Consider the following 21050-nt stretch of genomic DNA (forward strand, 5'->3'; position numbering starts at 1 on the left):
ACAAAAATAATTCCAACAGAAATCAGTCTGCATACTGAAGTCCTATATCACAGAGGAAAAAAAAAGAACACTATTAGATCATAGGAACCACTTATGACTTCTGTATTACAACCAACTTCCTCCTTTCCAAACAGCAACTTACTCAGACTGTGCTAAAACTTTTCAGAAATACAGAAAAGTTTCACAGAAGCTTCGGCAAGAGAACATTCCATAGCGAAACGCACATTAAACACATTTATAATCACAAGCATTAGAAGTAGAGACTATGTAACTTCTATTGGGAAAACAGAATAATCGTTTAAGAAACTTTGCAAGAAAAATAAACTGTATCTTTATATTAGCTATTTCAAAAGATTTGTATTCCCTAATGCTATATGGGCACGAGAGTCTGGAAGAAACCCAAAAGCCATCAGCTCAGAGAATGCCAGGACCTCCGAAAATTCCATGGGCTGGTGGTCAAACGCAAACAGAAAGACTAACGAGAGCTAGCCATGCTGGAATCCATTTCTCACCCCTGTTCCATGCTTTAGCAGGTATCAGTCGACAGCTTCCTTAAAACACTCATTTTTCTGTACAACACAACGTGGCTGCAAATTCAAAGCAGACTGTATGAAGTTCAGACTGGAACTTCATTTGCACCTGTTAGAGTGAAACTGCTTGAGCCTCGCTGCCCTAGTTATTTATATTATTACTACTGATTTTAATAGCGAATGTGTTTACGTCACAAATGTTATTACTCATGTCCTTCTAGCTTGCTAATTTTTATTTCTCAAAGGTTCTTCTACTACTGCTGTATCTTCACAATTTGCTACACAAAAAAATATGTAATTCCGATTTAATCAGAAAACAGAAGAACTACGCTAGAGTACTGAACAAAAGATCTAATCTTTGGAGCATCCTTTCCAAGTGAGTGTAAATAAACTATAGCAAAATGAAAAGACTTGTAATTTGGTATTTGGAATATTCTTCATAAACACCAATTTTCTGTAACATCCTTGCATATCTGATACCACCTCATGTATAATGCAGAAAATCTATTTCATTTTCATCTATTGACAGTGAATTTAATTTACTGTTGCGGCTCTTTACCCAGATTATGTTATTAATTCTGCAATCAGGCTCTTTTGAATGCTTTTATTTCTTCCAAGAGTTTTCACAATTCTATATTGATTTCTTTTTTCCACCCTAACATACCTTTCAAAATAAAGGACCGTTTTTTCTAACTTTCTAGAGAAAAGTAAAAAAAAAAAAACCCAACTCAAAGACAACAAGCATCAGTTCATAAGCTGTATCTTTCAACAGGAAAAATCTACTTGCATCACTTTAACCTCTGACATTTAAGTATTATAAACTACTTTCATTAAAGAGGTGTACAACAGGTGCATTAAAATTTCCACATCAAAAATCATCATCATAAATAGACCACAATCTCTCCATTAATAAAAAATTATCCACTTCTCCCTGACACTAAAGTTAGAGGACAGGAAAGCTAAATGCTCCAGCGTTAGTGTTCTGTTTACATCCATACCAACTGCCTTCACTATTTTGTAGAATTCAGTCATCTTATTAAACTACATCAAACGTAAAGCAGCTCTTATTTTTCCGAGAGAAAAGAGTTGGTAACAGCCAGTCAACTAAATTCTAAACCACCAGTTATTCTTCAAAATAACAAAATCAAAACACCCAAAAAATTGTTAGCTATGTTATTATTTTGCATCAGTTTTTAAGAAGTCCTCTAGAACAAAGTTCAATCACAGAATGCTAATTTGTTCATCTTTAGGGGAAAAAAAAAAATATTATTCCATTGCAGAAGCTAAAATCTTGTGTATCATTATGTAAGACTCCCTCTTTCAGAAATCTTATAAAGGAGAAATGCTAAATCAGGTATTTATTATTGTTACACACAAATATTAAAAACTTCTTTCTTGTGCATTAATATAGTGAATATAAAACACTTATTTCTTTATTGATCCAAAGTATTTCACTTTTGTAATAGAGTTTTCTTCCACCATCATAATAAACATAACATAAAGAATATCTAAAGAGCAGCACTTGTCCTCTTTACTTCACTCCAGAGCCAGTGAACAAAGCAGTGAAGCAGAAAGAAGGTACATAATGGATTTAAAGTAAATGGCCCATTCTTTAAGAGGCGGCCTCTCATTTTTACTCATTCTAGCTTAATTGTCATTACAATGTCTGGAAACTTCAAACGAACAATTATTTTTACGCCAGCTGTCAAGTTGGTTCCTTAAAGCTAGATTTTTTTTTTTATTTATTTTTAAACTAAAAAACAAAGCAATCAAAATGTTAATGAAAATATTGTTTTGCAGAAACGTTGTAAACATCTTTAAACACATTTCAAGCAGTTAGTGTCCAGTCCATTCCATACACCAAGACAGACAGAACATTTATATTCACTGTTGCACTTTGTAACACACTTTGCTGAGAAATAATGCTTCCAGCTGCACTGGAAGCTTAGTCGTCCATATATGAAACACACTGACACATACATACATCCCTTGGGATTTAAAAATAAAGAATTGGCTAATTTTTGCACCTACCTGGGTAAAAATCTTTGGATTTAGACAGCTTGATGGTGGCCCCAGTCTCTTTCTGCAACTGAACAATTGTCTGTCCTCCCTTCCCAATTATAGATCCAGCAGCATAACTAGGTATGAGGACCTTTAGAAAATACTGGCCATCCTCTGAAAAATTGAGATATGCATGGTTAATATGGCTTACAAACTTCGATTTTTTCCTCCCCAGACCCACAAATAGACAAAATGTTACATCTTTAAACTCATCCAGTAATTCATGCATTTACATCTAACCAGTTGCGTCATTCTACAAGACATGTTTAGGCTATGCCTTTGACATTTTAAAAATATGTACATTTATTCTGAGCAAGTTAAAGAATCTACATAGATTCCTTAAAAGAATAAGAATAAAATCCAAAATTATATTTCAAAGGTGGATTTTTTTCCCCAATGGTAACCACAACACGCAGAAATGATCGGACCCCTTTAAAAAAAATAAAGCCCTGCACGAAAACGTGCCTAGTGACAACTACAACCTTGCTTGAAAATACTGCAAAAGAAATGCCAAAACTAAGAAGGAATGAATTGTAAATTCTGATGGGCTATTTGTTTGTCATTAGCAAACACATGAGAATAGCAATTAGCTATTGCCTGCATTCTTCTTAAGTGAGCAAAACGACTACTCTGCTACCAAATAACCCACCCAAAATGTGGGGTTTTATTCCAAGCATTTCAGCCACTGCCAAGAAAACAACTCAACATGGTGAGGATGGAATCACTTGCCTAAGTAATCCTGATGTATTCCTTTAGCACTTCTTAAGCGACAATGATCTCTTTTAAGCTCATTAATTAAAGGACATTAAGAAGAATTTTTCCCAAATGATCAAAAGCCTAAGTCACTTATTTTAAATACACTTAAAAGGTGATGAGACAGACAATGCCAGTCCTCTACCCACCGCTAGCGTTAAAGCACACAATCGGAACAGGAAAAATATATACACAATGAATGGTGGGGAAAAAGAAAAAAGGATTCCCAGTCTGATTCGGCAACTGCACAATTGCCCGTGCCCTCACCCCACTGCTAAATCCAGCTACACTCAAGTCTAAGGACCTTCCGTAACCGGCTCCGAAAAAGTGCAAGACAATAAGGGTCCGCTGGTTCCCCAGACTTCGGCTCTCCCCAGTAATTATAGCAACGTCCCATTGACATGGATATCAAGATTTTTTTATCATGAAACCTGTTTCAGGAAGTTGGTTTGTGGGTTTGGTTGGCTTTTTTGGTTTGTTTTGGTTTTGTTGGGTTTTTTTTTTTTTTCCTAAGCAGAAAGAACGATCCCAGTTCACCTCACTCCTCTTATCCGAGACTATAAAGCGTCTCCCGAAGTGCTTGTGTGTGACAGCCGTGCCCACCCGTATTAACATCGCTGGCTGAAGCAGGCACCGTGTACAGCCAGACCGCTGCTCTTAATATTGGGCAAATAAATTCACCTCTGCCTCGGTGCATTGTTATGACGACTCCAGTGCAAACGGACAGAGGAGATGCTGGTCCCGTTATAACTCATCTCCTCCAGGAAGAGCAGGATGTTAACTAGCGAGTCCCCGCGGCCGGCAGGCGACTCCCCCCCGCCACCAGCCAGCCCTCGCCCCCGGCACGGCAAACACACGCCGTGCCTGCGCTGACAATAGAAGTGAGGCCAAGGAGGAGGAAAACGCACGGCAAGGCTGAAATTCAACTTGCGACCCAGAGGGATGTGGAAGGAGGAAAGTGCGTTTGCCGTCTCCTTCCAGCTGCCATTTAATTTCGCCCATCGTTAAACGGGCGAGGGAAATAGCTGGGCTGCAGAAGCCCCTTGTGCTCCCTCCTAGTCTCCGTAGGGTCACGGCTGTGCAGCCCCGGCGTGGATATTAAATAAAAAGACCGGTAGATGCTGAAAACCGACGCCATTTTGATGAATGATAACATTAGAGAAATGGGAATGTTTGGGGGGGAAGGGGGGGAGGCAGGCAGGCAGGTAGGGAAGCGGAGAGGTGGGTGGGTTGGGCGGGGGGGGAGGTGACAGAGGATATACCCACCGCCCGTGTTGGTCCTCTTGGTGCTGCCGGCTTCAGGGGGGGCTTCAAGCGGTCTTTTCCGGGAGTCCGGCGGGTCCAGGTCTATGGGAACCCCGGTGTGGGTCCCGTTCTGCTGGATGGGAGCTGCCGCCATCATGTTTGCTGCTGCTCGGAGGAGAATTGTCTCTTCCCTTCTGTGGTGGGGGGGCAGGGACGGAAGGGGGGAGGAGGAGGAGGAAGGGGGGAGGAGGAGGAGGAGGAGGAGGGGAGGGGGCTCGTCCCGTTCTCTTGTCCTTTTCGAAAATGTAGAGCTAAGCTCGGGATTGTCGAGGATGCTGCGCGCCTTGTTTATCTGGCACCCGGGGGGAGGGAAGGGAAAGGAGGGAGGGAAGCGGGCAGGACTGGGCTGGAGGAGCAGCTGCAGTGCAGTGTCAGGAGGAGATGAGGAGAAGGGAGACAGGGGAACGAGGGGGGCGAGAGAGGGAAGAGAAAGGGGGAGAGGGGAGGAGGAGGAGGGGAAAGAGTGAAAAGAGTGAGACAGGAGGAGGAGAGGACAGAGCGAGTGGGAGAGGAGAGGAGGGGAGAGAGTGAGTGGGAGAGGAGAGGAGGGGAGAGAGAACGAGTGAGACTGAGGCGGCGGGGAGGGAGGGGGAGAAGGAAGGAGGGAGGGAGCGAGCGAGCGGTGTAAATGGTGGGCGAGGGAGTGAGTGGGAGATGATTCACGCTGCCTCCGATTCCCCTGCCCTCCCTGCCTGCCCGAGTGCCGCGCCCGGCGCTGCGGCTGGGGCTGCCCGCCGCTCCCCTGCCCTCCCTCACGGGCGGGCTGGTGTGCGCGGGGGTGGAGAGGGGGGGGGTCTCTGCCCGTGCGGCGCGGCTCCGCTCTCGCCCCACCACCACCGCCGACGCCGACGCACGGGCGGCTGCCCGACCGACCGTCCCCGGGCTGGGGGCCGCCACCCTCGGCCGCGCCGCAGAAACCCAACAGGCAGGAGAGGTTAGAGCCGTGGGAGGGGGTGCAACTGCGGGGCGTGGGAGGTGGAGGGGGGACAACGACCAGGGACAGGCGCGGGAGGGGGAGGCGGCCGGGATAAAAAAGAAGGGCGGAGCTTCTTCCGAAGACAGGCGGGAGATCCGTCCAATGGGAACAAAAGAGAGCGAGGTTGGGATTGAGACGTATGGCCAATCACGGGCCGCCGGTGGAAGAGCCGCTCGCCGGGGACGGGGCGGGGGGGCGGAGGCGGGGGTGGTTTAACCTCTGCGGTGGCTGGCGGGGGGTGGGGGCGGCGGCGACGACGACGGCGACGACAACGCCGGGGAGGGCGTGTGTAGAGGGCCGGCTCCCGCCGCGGGAGGGTCCCCGCCGTGATGCGGCGTCACCTGGGTTACACGCTGCGCCTCATAGGCCCGCGGCTGCGGGGGAGGATGGCGGAGGTGGCCCGGGGAGGCTGCGGGATAGCGGGGACGTGTCCCCGTTGAGGCTGGTCGGTCACCGCCGCGGCGCGGCGACACCCGGCTGGTGCGGACGGGGCCCTTCCTCCCGGCCACTGCTCCGCGCTGGGAGCCTTGGACGCGCCGGGCTGCATCGCGCAGGCTTGTAGGAAAAAAAAAAAAAATTAATAAAGATATTATTTTTATACTGTGACAGGCGGTCTAGCTGGAGCTATGTGACACGGAGTCGCGTTTTTTATGTAAATATTTAGTGGAAAATTCAAACGTGTTTCACTGCGGCGAAGGTTATTTCTGCTTACAAATCTCAAATTATTCAAGTTGAAGCTTAAAACATTGTAAGGTGCAGGGGGGCGGGGGGTGGGCGGGCGCCGGGGGATTGTCTGCTTTTATAAGCATTTTTTTACTCGGCTCTTTGCTATTTAATTAACTCATTGCCTTTGAAAAAATTTCTCAAACAAACCAATATAACCGTAACGGTAGTGGTCAGCACTAGAGCATCAATTCCATACAAAATTTAGAAATGTGTGTTTATTGCATTAGACCATGCTCTGTTCTAAATTTGTATTGATATGTGTGTGTGCAGAATGGCTGCTGACTTGATTCCTCTTACTATGCAAGCTTAAAACCTGGCTGTTTGTGGATGAAATCCAATTTCCATTCTAAGCTCCCTGGGAGACTCAGCCTTAGTTTTAGTAATCACTTACCATGAATACTGCCCCAAACAATTTTTAGTACTTAAAATACAGATTTCATGTATAATATATAATAGAGCACATCACCTCTACTTACAAGTTATAAGCCGGATGCGTAATCCATTATAGGATATTAAAACATGGACACTTTAACATCTAAACAGGCTCCTGTCTGAAAGCATTCACAAATTAAGAGCTTGATCCAGCACTGTACATAGGAAACTTTCAATGACTTCTTTGGGAATTGTGTCCCAGGAATGCGATATCTAGCCTCCTCACAGGCAGATGAAATAGATGCGGCAGATTCAGTAACAATTTGATAGCATATATGGTCAGAAAAATGATTGTATAAAAATGGAACTTTCTTACTCATCATATACCCTTTGTATCTAAGATACTCTGACTCATAATTGCTTAGTTTACTGACTGAAATAAAATTTTAGGCTTCTGTTACCTTGGCAGTTGCTGACACAATTATGGTACAGCAAGCTAAGGACTGGTTCTAGCTCTTCCATTTTCTTTACTAAGTTCCAGTCGAAGAATTTTAATTAGTATTTGAGCCAGAAAGAGCACAGCATGACTTGAGGTCCAGTTTGTAGGGTCATCAGTCCTAAGAGACCTCTTTTTATTTGTAAACTAAGCCAATGAATTATAGAAAATTTTGAAGACAAAAATAAAAACCCCACGATGTTCAAGTGAAGCCATCTTGAGTCAATTTCCGCAGTGGAACTGGGTAAATTATAACACTGCTCCCTTTATCTCACTGAGTATGTCCCATTCATCTGTAGTAACATTGAATCAAACAATTCTCTTGTTTCAAGACCACATCTGTTTTACTGTGCCCCCCGCACCAATTTTAATTATGTGGCAGATCTGATTGGATTCAGCACCTGCAAGTCTTCCCTTTGGGAGCTCCAATTAGCTTATAAAACATTTACTTGATTGCATTCTTTAAACAAAAGTATTGTTTCATCCTAACAACAGGAATATTAAAGTGTGGAATAAAAAAGGGTTTTAACTTGATAAGCGGCGTGTATGTTGTTTGTGTATCTATCTTCCATAAGCTTAGAGGAAAACGTGGTAATCCTGAAACCTAATTTCCTCAGACTCAGCAGATGTCTGTCCTGCATTAGGCTGTTTCTTTACCAACAGCTGTTTCACAAGTGCCTCCCCTTGTCTCTACAGAATGCCTTTTGTTTAATAATTTCCTGATATGCTGTCTCCCAGTCCCACTAAGACAAGCGTTTTCAACTTTTCTGGTACCTATAAGTAGGGTTTTTATAGATTAATAGCCAGGTGCGTCTTTGAAGAATTTAGCTAAAACTATATAACTAGTCTCTCAGCTAGTTTCTTAGTAGCAGTTCTACTTAAGTAAGCAAATAGCTGCATATCATAAGCATTTCAACAATTATTGTCTTAATATTAATGAAAGTATTAATTAATACATATATGCTTCAGAATATGTTTATTTTTCCTTATTTCACTGCTTGGAGCGGTGGCAATTGAGGTCTAGGGGGTCATATTGCATAAAGTGCAGCCCTCTAGTGGTAGAGATCACGGGGAGTTTAAAGGAAGCTGCGTTTTTGTCATGGGTGGGGGGCAATGAAATAGCTTTTAGCAAAATGTAGGCAACTGGGACACTTCCCTGCAGTGTATCAGTCTCCTGTGTTGTTCGTGGGCTGAAGCACAAGTGAAAATAGTTGTGGAGGCCTGCTCCTGCTCTGTTGTGATTCCTATGGAGAAAGGACCAGTGGAAAAATAAAAAAGTCTGTATCAGCAGAATTTTCCTCTTTTTCCAAAACTGTAATCTGTTGCTCAGCTTTTCCTTTTCAGCCAGCTGTAGACTGGCACATCTGACCAGAGGTTGTTCAAGCTATTGCGGGATCTTGATTCCTTTTCTGTTTCTTTCAGTCGTGTCCTACCAGCTAATGTATTCTATAACTTCAGCAGGAGTTAGTTCAGTGATAGCGTGGAATACAAATTCAATTTGCCAGACTTATTTCTAAAAACGTGTTTGGCCGGTGGAGGTGTGGATGATAGCGTTCAAACTAGTCCATCCCACAGACATGAGAGCTGTGCTTAGAAATGAAAGGGGTTAGGAAGAGACATAAACCGAAGCAATTAAGCATGTATTTTAACAAATAGAGACCTGCAGAATAACTGAGGTAAAGTTTTAGTAAACATCACCTAACCTGATAACATCCACTTTGTGGGGCAAGACTCAACCTCCTGTTTCTTGTAGAGGTGAGGGATATTTCTCCTCTGGCTAACAGAATGAACAGTTTGTTTTTCCCTTTAGGGAAATATGACAGAGCCCAATAATCATTAGATGAAAAATGATACCTCTTAAACATCCTGTCTAGGTAAAAGAAAACAGATACAGTCTTTGCCCAAAATGATGCCGCTACTATTGGAAGTTTTTCATTACTGAATGATTGCTGTGATTCCTGGTAAGCTTTGGGTCCACTAAAATTACAGTTAGTGATGAACTCAGAAGTCTCTTTCAAGTCTTGAACTTCCACCTTCTGTTTATGAAACCTTTTTCCTCCAATAATCTATCAGTTAAAATATTATTATTTATTAAATTATCCAACTGTCGCTTGTTTAAATACTGCAGAAGTTTTTCACCAGTAAAAAATTTAAAGTTTCAGTGGAACTTCTCCAAGATTGCAGCAACATTAATCTTAGGAAAATCAAACCCAGGGTTTGGAAAAAAAAAGCTGAACACGTATTAGGCAGAAAGTGACCTGATTATCTCTTTTCCCATAATTATATTCCTTTTATTATCTGCACCTATATTATACGCATTGCAAAACTAAAAGCCAAGTGTTTATAGTTGCACTCTTCACAGAAAAGAGCATGGGCAACTGCTAAGCCCTTTCATATTGTAGGCCATTACTGTGTAGTAGCTTTCTTTTTCCAGTAAATTGAGGATGGTAACTTAAAATCGGTAATAATTTAACCATACTATTTATCATAACATGAATATATTGGCTAAAACTCCCTTTCTAGTGGTGGAAGGAGAGACTGCATGCTGTCTTGGCAGATGGATCACCTGCCTCCTCCTATTCCCACAGTATTCATCAAGATTTGCAAAGGTTTTTTTTGGACTTTTCTTCAGGAATATAGAACTGAATTGTTCCCGGTTCTTCATTCCTGAATCTGTAGATCAGATTTATAAACTGTTCTTGTGTTCTTTATATCTTGAGGTTACCTGAGGACCTATCCAGATCTCGGTGTAAAAAAACAAGGTTGCCTCAGGACAAGTTCATTTTTCATCCCTCCCAAGGAATTGACTATGTGGATCAGGGCATGATCCATGAAACTCCAGTGGCTAGGCACTTACTCCAAAAAGGCATCTCCATGGTGATCTTTCTGTACAGTAATTTAAAAGACCTTTTATTTCTCAGAATGAAAGAAATGGAAGACTTCATTTCAATTGCCTTCCAATAATAGCAGTATGGTTTTTTGGGGGGGACTGGTTCTTTTTTAAATAGGAAAACAGGTAATTCATGGATTAAAACTGGTACAAACTAGGAGTAATTCCATTGTAATGAAACGATGATGTAACATAGTATGTGAGGAATAGCAGGATCACCTTATGTCAGTTTACGGTGTTATTGATTGGGTAGCTCTTAGCACTGTCTTATAAAAGAACATCAGTGAAGCATCTCTTCTACAAACTGAATTCATCCAGCTGTCACTCCAGATGCTTCAGGATGTATTCCTCTAATGGTGTACAGGGTATTTTTCAAGGAATCGGCATACCTGTTTCCAATCTCTGTTAATATAATTGCCCTAGCAGTATTACTATTTTATGTCTCATTTTACCCACCCACCACCAACTGTCTTACTTCTTTGAAATTTTGGCACTTTAGGAGAAATTAAATATGAAGAAAGAGACATTAACAGCAAAATTAGTTTCTTTGATTCTGTTGTCAGGCCTGGTCCCCTTCCTGTGTACCGAAAGACCTGGAACAATGCAGCACCTTCTAAGTGGTCATAGGGACATCTCTGCTAGAGCTCAGTCATGCTCTCAAAGAGTCTAATACAGCCTTGGTTGTTCTCATAAATTACAACTAGTAAAAACAGGTCGTACTTTTAAATGTAGTCTTACAATATATGACCTTATTCACCGTTTTTGAAGCCTGGAAGTTTGCTATAGGTCAGATGACAAATGAGAGTTATTTCAGTGGAGAAGATCAGAAATCTTGCTGGCAAAGGAATGGGAAGGCAGCAAGTAAACATGTTGCACAGGGGACAAAGGAAAGACAAGAATGCGACGATGAAGACAAAGGTGCTGATTTTTCTGTGCTAACCACGATATATAAAAAATTATCTAGCAAAATTTGAGTTGATCTGCTCTTTTTGCTCACTGACAAAAAGTGTAGTACTTGAGATCGAGAAAGACAAATACATCCTAGTAAAATTATACTAGTAAACTCTCCTACTGTTACCCACCAGCAAACCCCCCTTTTTCCCAGTATAATTTGTAGTCAATTTTCCAAATAGTAAGCTATTTCAGCAAAAGTGATTTTTACAAGTATAATACTATTATAATGGTAGGGTTTTTGTTAACGGAAGGGTAATAAAAGTAATATCTCTAATATTATTGCAATAGCAATAGTTCCTAGTAGAGATCTAGAGATCTTTAAAAATGCTTCTTAAAGGTTTACCGTATAAAAGTGCATATGCCAGTAGATTACAAATTAATTCGCAGCACAGCAAGATTTTAGACAATAGTGATTACCTTTAAGAATATGAAGTTACATTGGGAACTTCAACTGATTCTTCCCTAGAAGAGGGAAGTTTGCCTTAGAGTTTGTTCTTGAAGAAATTATTTTACTTCACCGCCAAAAATTAATGATTCCCAGTGCTTTATGTTTCTACCCACTTGAAATCAATTACTACAGAATACCCCTGAACTGGAAAGTCTCCTGGTGGGGGAGGGTAAATATATAAAACTTACTGTCAGGATAAATTGGGCAGAATGATTTGGCACATATCCTTGGAGTTTGCCGTGAAAACATGTATCTCGGTGTCAGCTGCACACAAAGGCTATCTGGCCGCAGAAAAAGCACGGGGATTAGACATAATGCTGCCTCTTTGAGACAAAGGGTATTCCTTAGTGCAGTGAGGTTAAAACAGACAGCGCATCAGTAGTACAAGTCTATCTAAATTATTTAGCTACCATTTTGACCCAGAAGGAAGTGGTGGCAGATTATTAATTAATTTGGGGGTTTATTCATCTTGTTATTTTGTTTCACTGAAAGCAGCACTGGAAACGTGAAAAGGTACCAAAATGTTAGACCATTTTTACTTTAGTAAGATAAAGAATCACTTTCTAATTTTAATGCTAGTTGGAAAATATAACTGATTTTGATTTACATTTCACCGAGACTTACATCATGAAGTTGCTATGTATGTTTGTAAGTGGGTGCACGACTTTATATTCAACCGAAGTGAATGGAACAACTCATATGTTCAAAATAAAGTGTATGTTTGTCTACCTTGCTGAATTAATGCTTCATTTGTTTTCAATTCAATGAGAGTGAGCTGCGTTTCTTCAGTATTGCAGATTTAGGCCACCAAATCTCATCCAAGCATACAGTAAGTCAATGGGAACTTTCCTAGTGCAGCCCTGATGACCTTTCTGAATACGTGGACTTTTAAACATTTTTTTCAGAGAAGTTATGAATTGCTTTAAATGTTTCACATACATATATTACATTCAGAAACTTCTATTTTTTTTCTTTTTTTCCTTTTTTTTTTTAAAAACCATTCAGATAGAAGATAGAAGTCCATGGACCTACTGGATGAAAACAATTCTATTGACTTCATGGGGTTTTAAGTCATTCAATACAAAATACTTAAAGGAAAAAATAGTGGAGAGGGGAAGGGAACTATATAAAATATATTAACAGAAACTGCAAAGCATTCATGCAATAAGAGAGATTCTCTTCATATTCTAGTGACGGGCAATTTGAATTAATTTTGCATTGAAATATTTGGGGTTATGTAATAGGGATATATTTAAAAAGTATTTAGGAATATATAATTTATAATTTCTAACAAATTGTGTATAAAAAAAATAACAGCTGGTATATAATTTGAAATTTGGCAGTTACAAAAGGGAAAACTAAAGACATACTTTCCAATAACTAAAAATCACAAGCTAAAGTGAAAATTTTTTGGATGTTTATTATCAACATTGCTTATGTTGATATAAACAGATACAAATATGATGTTATAGAAAGTTACAGGTTCTACATATTAAAAAAAGCCTGATTATGTTTCTTGTAAATTTTCTGTAGAGTATTTTGCTTGTAATATTTTAGCCAAGTAGGAAGACTCCTGTTTCTAAACTTCTAAATATTTGTATTCTTCTGTTGTTCTTATTTTCATTTAGAGGCTTAAGCTGTTTGCTCTGGAACAGAAAAATTCATATGTAAAAATAAAATTCTGCAGACCTGAGTCATTGCAAGTGAGATGAATACCCATAAAAAAGTACAAATCACAAAAAAACCCCAGAAACAGGATCATTGTGTGTATTAGCAACAATGCTTACAGATTCATCATGGCTCACAACAAAGGTATTTATAAGTGGACCTCCTGCCTCTGTCGCATGCTGTCATTGCTTTGGATTGACTGCTGTTAGATCCCTGTAATCCCGAGCCCTGGGATCTTGTCCTACATGTTTACCCCACTTGGTATGCCTGTTAGTAAGTATTTAAAATGGAAATGAACTCTAATCTTTGTATGTATTTATAACAAAGGGTTTTAATCCCTTAAAACCCATATTTAACATGTTTTTTTTTTAAAATAAAGTTTATAAAAAACTCTGTTCAGTCTGATAGCTTATATTTGCCAGTTTAGCCAGTTAAGTTTGGTTAATGACTGGCATTTCTTAATTCAATAGGGTGTTGTGGCAGTGATATTATGTAACACATTGCTGGATGAGGAGAAGCACAGAGTAACAACAGCCACCAGGCTAAAATGGCATGTTTAATAGGAAGTCTTGTCAAATTTCATATCTGTAATGCACTTGTAATATAAAAAAAGAAGAAAATTTCATATATTAGAAGACTGATGTGACAGATATAGAAATGATATATTACTGCCATTAAGTTGTGAGTTTATGTTGTTATCACAGACTCACAGAATGGTTCGGGTTGGAAGGGACATTAAAGATCATCTAGTTCCAACCCCCCTGCCCTGGGCAGGGACACCTCCCACTAGACCAGGTCACTCAAAGCCTCATCCAGCCTGGCCTTGAACACTTCCAGGGATGGGGCATTGACAACTTCCCTGGGCAACTTGTTCCAGTGCCTCACTACCCCTACCCGTAAAGAATTTCCTCCTGATATCCAAGTTTTAGAGATTAAAAAACAAGTATTGTCCAATTAAGAAAAGTTCATTAAAACTATCATAGCCCATCCCACCTGAAAGCTCATTGTTGCCAACTGATTAAAAATAATGTACTGAAGCTAAAATTCTCTCTCTTCCATCTTTGCATCTCCCGTATTTGTTTGTATCAAATTATATCTGAAATAAACCACATTAAGGAGCTCTACCTAAGCAAAAGCAACAACAATAAGAACTTTCTCCACTGGTGCAAGAGAGCATATGGAGACTGACGATTTTAGCTAATAAAATGCCTAAAGCTTGATGGAGAAAATGCTTCCTGGATAATACACTACAAAATAGAATTACAATACATTCAGCTCATCTAGATTTAATGAGTTGGACAGCATTTATTTTCTCCAAATAATGAGACATAGTTCTGTTGAAATTCAATAGCCATAGAAACAAAGTTCCCATAAATTGGGTAAAGCAAATACAAGGATATAGCACAGCACAATTTATTTTTTTGCTGACATGATTATAAAGAAGAGAAAATCCTTAACATATACATGTGTATTGAAAGAACAGTAAATACTCAAACAGGCTTTTAAACTTGTCATCAAGGCAGTGTAATACTACTTCATTTTTCCATTTGTACATTGAAATATGTATTACTCAAATCTATTTTTTGAGATTTCTCTATACACAGTTATAGGCCTATAGATAAAATTAATTGCAAACAACCTATTCAGCTGTAATCGAGCTGAAAAGTTGCAAGAGTTAATTGTAAAATACACTGAATTAGCATAACTACTGCAAAAAGTAGCGTAAAACACTGGCATATGAAATTGTTTCTTACTTCATTTGAAGGTGGTAAAAAAATCACCTATTTAGTTCAGAGTTGTAATCCTCACTCTTATAAGAAATTTTATATTTGGAGTTCCTTGTACCCAGTAAAAATCTTGTGGCATGTAGGATCTTTGTGAAAATCACTGCAATTTTCATGTTATGATTGTTATTAATCAATATTTATACAACATTAACTCAGATTGCCTTTTCCTCTATAAAGGGTGCTGAGACGTAAGGTAGTGATGATGTATCAACTATCAAGAAAATTGCAGATATGGCTAATGTGGTCAGTTAAGTCTTTTTTCTTTCAAGAGTGACAAACTCGCATGGGAGGATTACAGAAAAAGAATCATAGAATATCTTGAGTTGGAAGGGACCCTTAAGCTTAGGTCATTGAGTCCAACTCCCTGCTCCTCACAGGACTACCATATGACCAAGAGCGTCGTCCAGATGGTCCTTGAACTCTGACAGTCTTGGCACCATGACCACTTCCCTGGGGAGCCTGTTCCAGTGACCGGCCACCCTCTCAGTGAAGAACATTTTCCTAATGTCGTCTGAAGTTCCCCTGATGCAGCTTCATTCCATTTCCTTGTGTCCTATCACTGTTCACCAGAGAAAGGAGGTCAGCACCTCCGGCTCTACTGCCCTCCTTGAGAAAGTTGTAGACTGCAATGAGATCAACCCTCAGCATTCTCTTCTCCAAGCTGAACAAACCAAGTGACCTCAGCCACTCCTAATAAGTCTTGCCCCCAAGACCTTTCACCATCTTGGTCGCCCTCCTCTGGACACTCTAATAGTTTGATCTTCTTCTTATATTGAGGATAATAATATAAATGTGAAATCACTAGAGCTAATCTGTACACTGGTGTGTTACGATAAGGATGTTCTTTCTTAGGATTCTAATGGAGCAGCTAACTCCATCTGGATAGAGCCTTACTCCTGGCATAATTTCATTGACTTCAGTAGGCTGTCGTTAAGGAAATAGATGTTCCAGTTATGGAAATGTGTTTTACATTTATAAAATTTATAATTTTAGTCTAGTAAAAGTAGTTTGAATACATTTCAGTCTACTTTATTGATTTCAGGATGATTTACTCCGGGAACCAAAGGTTATGTGATGAATATGCCAACCAACCCTGTCTGTCAGTAACAAAACCACTTTTACTATCTGTCATCTAATGTGCCACATTGTTTTCCAAGTTCAAATAACAGACTGGTAAATTAAGAATACAGTACACATAAGAAAAAGTATAGGAAAGATTTATTTTTTTAATTAGAACGTTATAGTCCTAATCTAACATCATGCACAAACAGTAAAGCTAAATTTTTAAAATTTGCAAAGAGTTAAAACATGCAAGAGTTAAAATTCTTAAAGCAAAAATATCTTGGCTTAGTTGCACATATATTTCACTTTAAAGTAAATGTGTTAACAAAAAGTGGGGCTATAAAGTTTGGCTAAATGTACATGGCAATAGAATTGTATTTCCAGCCTACTTTACTATTAACTCTAAACTGCCCCCCACCCCCCAATTATTTTATTGTGCTTTTTGAAGAATTTACCATTTTATGAAGATGAAACACCTGGTAGGACTTTTAACAATTTAAGAAAACACACATAAGATGATGATGCTAGAAAATGAATATGTTAAAACTTTATTCGATTGTTAGTATCTAACTGTACTAGTGCTAATGCAGGCAGTAATCACATGTAGTCCAATGAAATTCAAAGATACTATTCTTTATCAAAGACTGAAAGATTTGACTCAGTTATGTAAATTCTCATTCATTTGAATAGTCTTTATTCATATACATGATCTTATTCAACACAATTTTTCGCAAACAATCGAAACACTGAAGTGCTGCAAAAAGAGTATCTTCTGTTTTCTTGTGCTTTTCCACAATTTTCTATACAGTAAAAAATTCCAAAGAAACTCTTCAAAATTTAGTATTATGTAAAGCAACAAATGTCTGCAAAACATTTTGGTGTCTGTGTTCCTATTTCCCTAACAACATACATTATTGTTAATCATGACAATCTGAAACTTCATTGTTCTTGAAATGCTGGTTTCTTGAGCACTTTTCTTAGATGAATATAACTTTGCTGACATTTGGAAAATATTGATACCTCAAAGTTTTGTATATGTCAAGTCTGACTGAAAATATTATGTTAATTATCTTTTGGACTGCATGGGTAAATTATTCATTATTACATCATCATGCTGTGGAGGAACCGGGTTGCACTATCTCCAAAGATTATACATTACTTAAAAATGGTTGAAAGCCATTTTTCTCTTCATTACAATTGTCACATTAGTGAAAGAAAACAATCAGCGTTCTAGGAACATTTTATTTATTTAGAGCCTCTAAGATTTCCCAAGAGGACATGTCATATAATCAAACAAAAATGCTTGGCGTGATAGATTACGCAACACTGCATTACATTCTGTGGAAAGTCATTTATGAAAAAACAAACTGTGCCCATGTTATTCAGTGTCGTCTAGATAGCCCAATAAAACTTAAGATGAAAGCAGGCATTGCTCATGGAAGTTTGAACTGTATTTTGTTGTGATAGTTTTCACTATTCAATTTGATGACATGAACATTCTCTGTAAATCCGACCATCTGAGAACAAAGTTAAAAATTGTAATTATCGTATATGTATATGGTGAATTTCAAAGTTATATTAAAAAAACTTTAAAGATTTGAATTGCATTTAAATGTTCAAAGCCTTCAAAATAAAAAAAATCTATTAAAAGACAAGTGTGTGTATATGTGTATGCATATATGTGTGTTTATACATCTGTACAGATAAATAAAACACATGCACATGAACAATGTACACCTATTATACATTGTGTGTGTATGTATATATGTGTATATATATGTTTATGCATGCATTCATACATAAAATCACACAGCAATTTTGAGCCCTCTAGTGGTAAGAAGTGTCTTAGTTAAGATACCATTCATCTAATCATATCTACTTAAAAGACAGGTTTCTAAACTCTACAACACCATTGTGCTTTTGTGTAGGCTCAGGGTGGCTCCCTGCAGTTGATATGGGTCTGTAGACAGAAGTGTTACTAAAAACAGAGAACTGCAAATTAATTTATTGTTTATGGCATGGTAACTTTACTGCCTTTTCTCTGTTCAAAATACAGCTCTTCTGTATTCTTTTGACTCTATGATAATTTGTGATATTTCTTTAAAAAACAACAACCCCCTGACATGAATATTGTCAAATAAACATGAAATGTTTTTAAACACAGCATCCTCGTTCTCAATCTCACATTTTATACTTCCGCAAGTAAGTGCTACAGGGGGAGGAGAAGAAAAATCTGCTTTTCAAATTGGGAAAGGATTCATCACACATAACTTCAGCCATCTAAAATCTGGGTTTGTAGACGAAGCCAGTTGTTTGCACTGACCCTGCTGTCACTGGAGGTAAGTAGGACTGAATGAGTTACCATCTAAAGATACCTGACAGAGAGCTGTAAGGTAGGCGAAATCTTAATGGATGCAAGTTTTCTCTCCTTTTCCCAAGGAGACCTGGCTAAATAACTTAGAATCAATGTTTTCCTTTTAGAAGGCTGAAAAAAAATATTATATAAATAGCCTAGATCCGAACAAGATTAAATAACACAATAATAAATAATATTATTTATAAAAATATTTATAACATGTAATACATATTAGAAGATAACAATATAATATAATGATACTGCATATGTATATTATAATAACATATTAATAAATAAATAACATAAATCTCAAGTTAATTTACTACATGGGGAAACCATTCTGCAAGATTACTACTATTTGGGTGAAATGCCAGAATAATATTCAGAAATGTTTTGTCTGGTGTGGAATGGATTTGGTGGGCTCCAGAGATTGCACTTGCTTTAATTTTCCTCCTGGACTCAGTTTAAACATTTGATCTGGATGACCATCCATGCCTTAGACCTTATGAATCCTGCAGATGACCTATTTCTTCAATGATTGCCACTTTAATCAGAACCTTGTTGCTGCAGGAACAAGGGAGCACAACTATGCACAACCGGGTAAGATTCCTAAGCTCCTTTTACAAGGCAATCTCACTGGGAGGACCTTAACCATGCTATTCATTCCCTCTGTCCACAGTCCTATAGCCATGGAACTTGTTGACTCCCAAGAATAGTAACAGTTTAATTCACCAGGGTTTTTAATAAGGATAAATATCAGTGTTTCTGGAATTATTTCATTAAAATATACTATAGTAATCTATGAATGTAATTGGTTATCTGCCAAGAGCTTAGGACAGGAAAATTATGTAAGTCATAAGCCATTAATTCTCATTTTTAATAATGCAGCAACAATTTTGCTTCCAGTGTGTTAGAGCAATTTAAATATATTGTTATTCAGTTGACTGTTTGTTTATTTTTAATATCTATAAAAATTTCATACATACACATAGTACAGAAATGAACTCCTAAAAGGAATATTTTCATTGGATGCATGTAAAATTTGCACAGGTTGAATTCTTTTTACAAGATTACCTGGGTAAAACATGCAAGAGGGAACATAAGTTTTGTGTGTGATAACAGTCCACCTCAGGCAGGTAGTGAGGCATAAAGGTGGAAGTCAGTTCCAGCATGCAAGAGTATGATTATCACAAAAACTGGAGTTGGGTTATACCTTGTAGAAGAACGCATCGGTGATTTTGTAACAGTGAAAAATATTCCTCTGGAGAATAACACTAAACAGTACTATGTGACTTGGAATGTTAAGGAAAAAAATAAATTTTACATTAAGGCACTGCACTTTTCTTGTTTAGAAATCCATTTTCTACTAGAAATAATATAGTCAGGAAACTAGTACAATTTATCTGTTCTCCACTTGGGATAAACACTTAAATCCATACTTGACAAAATCAAATGTTATTGCTTACTTATGAAATGTTTATAACAGGAGTATATGATGTCTGGATAAAAGCGGTTGTAGACAAAATAATCTTAATTATCTCCAAGAAGGCATAGCAATTGCTTTAGTATGGCTAGAATATATTGATAAGGAGGTTTTATGGGGTGCTTAAACTATCAGGAGTTCTTGGTTCAAAAGGATTATTGAATGGCAGCCTGATGAAAGAGGAAATTAAATTTAAAGACTGCTAGTGTGAAGTCATCAAATCAAGTTGTGCTTCCAGGCTGCTTTTTTGCAGCTGACATCACTAGCATCCTTCTTGCATCTTGCAAGTATTGCATCAGCTCTACAACAGAGCAAGATATCATCCATTGATGTGTCACAGGGGACAAGAGTCTCCCTGTGTGGACAATCACATTTCATGGGCGACCCAAAATAAAATAATTTTAACATCTTAAATAGCTAGCTTAAAAAAACCTGCCACTAAATAACCATGGTTAAGAGTATATACAATGTACACAGGAGAAAAAAAGACAGGACTTACAAAAATTCAGTTTTTGCCTCCAGCCTTTAATATCTACCACATCCCTAATAAAGTTTCAGTCAGATGTTTAGAAGACATATTCAGGGCAACAGCTAAACAAAGCTTTCCACACAAGGTTGAATAATAAGACTGAGAAAGGGCACTCTGTTAGACTTCCTGTGGCCCTACGACTAAGGGAACAGGTGCTTAGGTAGGTCTTCAATAACCCCCTTTCTTCTCCCTTTGTTCGGAAACAAATACAGAGGCCAGAATGCAATTCAGAAATAGACTGTCTCTGCTGTTCAATGTCATAAGTGTTGTCCAATAAGGTTAGCAAGGTAACAGCAGAAACATCAGTTTTTATGAGGTAGAACATAAGTTTCATAGAACCTCTACTGCCTCTACTATTAAATAGGGTCAAGATTTGATCTGAAGAAGGGTTTGAACTGAATGCATTTCAAAGAGATTGCCAATTGCTTTTCTTTTATAAGAACTTATATGATAGTATGAAGAATCATAAATAATATAAAACATCTCGCTTCATGATCCAAGAAAAATCACTGTCTAAGATTAGGAAAGGATCCCTTTGTGGATATTGCCTTATTATAAGGTAGCTGCACCTTCCAGAAGACACTGGTTCTTCAATATGAGCAGCTGGGTGATAGTTTTGTGGACTGCTGTTCAGTTCTGCTATTTCAATTTCTG

General features: G+C 38.7%; 1 protein-coding gene and 1 long non-coding RNA gene across 3 annotated transcripts in view; one reads left to right on the forward strand and one right to left on the reverse strand.

Moving 5' to 3' along the window:
- NOVA1 (NOVA alternative splicing regulator 1) overlaps nucleotides 1-5388 on the reverse strand; it is a 157394-nt gene extending 152006 nt beyond the window's left edge. For both annotated transcript variants that reach the window (XM_074585047.1, XM_074585046.1), the window contains exons 1-2: nucleotides 4611-5388; nucleotides 2562-2705 (exon numbers count right to left, since the gene is read on the reverse strand). In XM_074585047.1, coding sequence (XP_074441148.1) covers nucleotides 2562-2705; nucleotides 4611-4746 — 280 coding nt within the window. In that variant the 5' untranslated portion in view covers nucleotides 4747-5388. The remainder of the gene's footprint in view (nucleotides 1-2561; nucleotides 2706-4610) is intronic.
- Nucleotides 5389-5446: 58 nt separating this feature from the next.
- LOC141742534 (uncharacterized) lies at nucleotides 5447-17655 on the forward strand. The gene is made up of 3 exons (XR_012586737.1): nucleotides 5447-5583; nucleotides 13140-13323; nucleotides 15144-17655. It is a non-coding gene; the product is annotated as an uncharacterized LOC141742534 (long non-coding RNA).
- Nucleotides 17656-21050: the final 3395 nt, after the last annotated feature.

Source organism: Larus michahellis, chromosome 4 (genome assembly GCF_964199755.1).
Source record: "Larus michahellis chromosome 4, bLarMic1.1, whole genome shotgun sequence".
In the NCBI taxonomy this organism is placed as follows: domain Eukaryota; kingdom Metazoa; phylum Chordata; class Aves; order Charadriiformes; family Laridae; genus Larus; species Larus michahellis.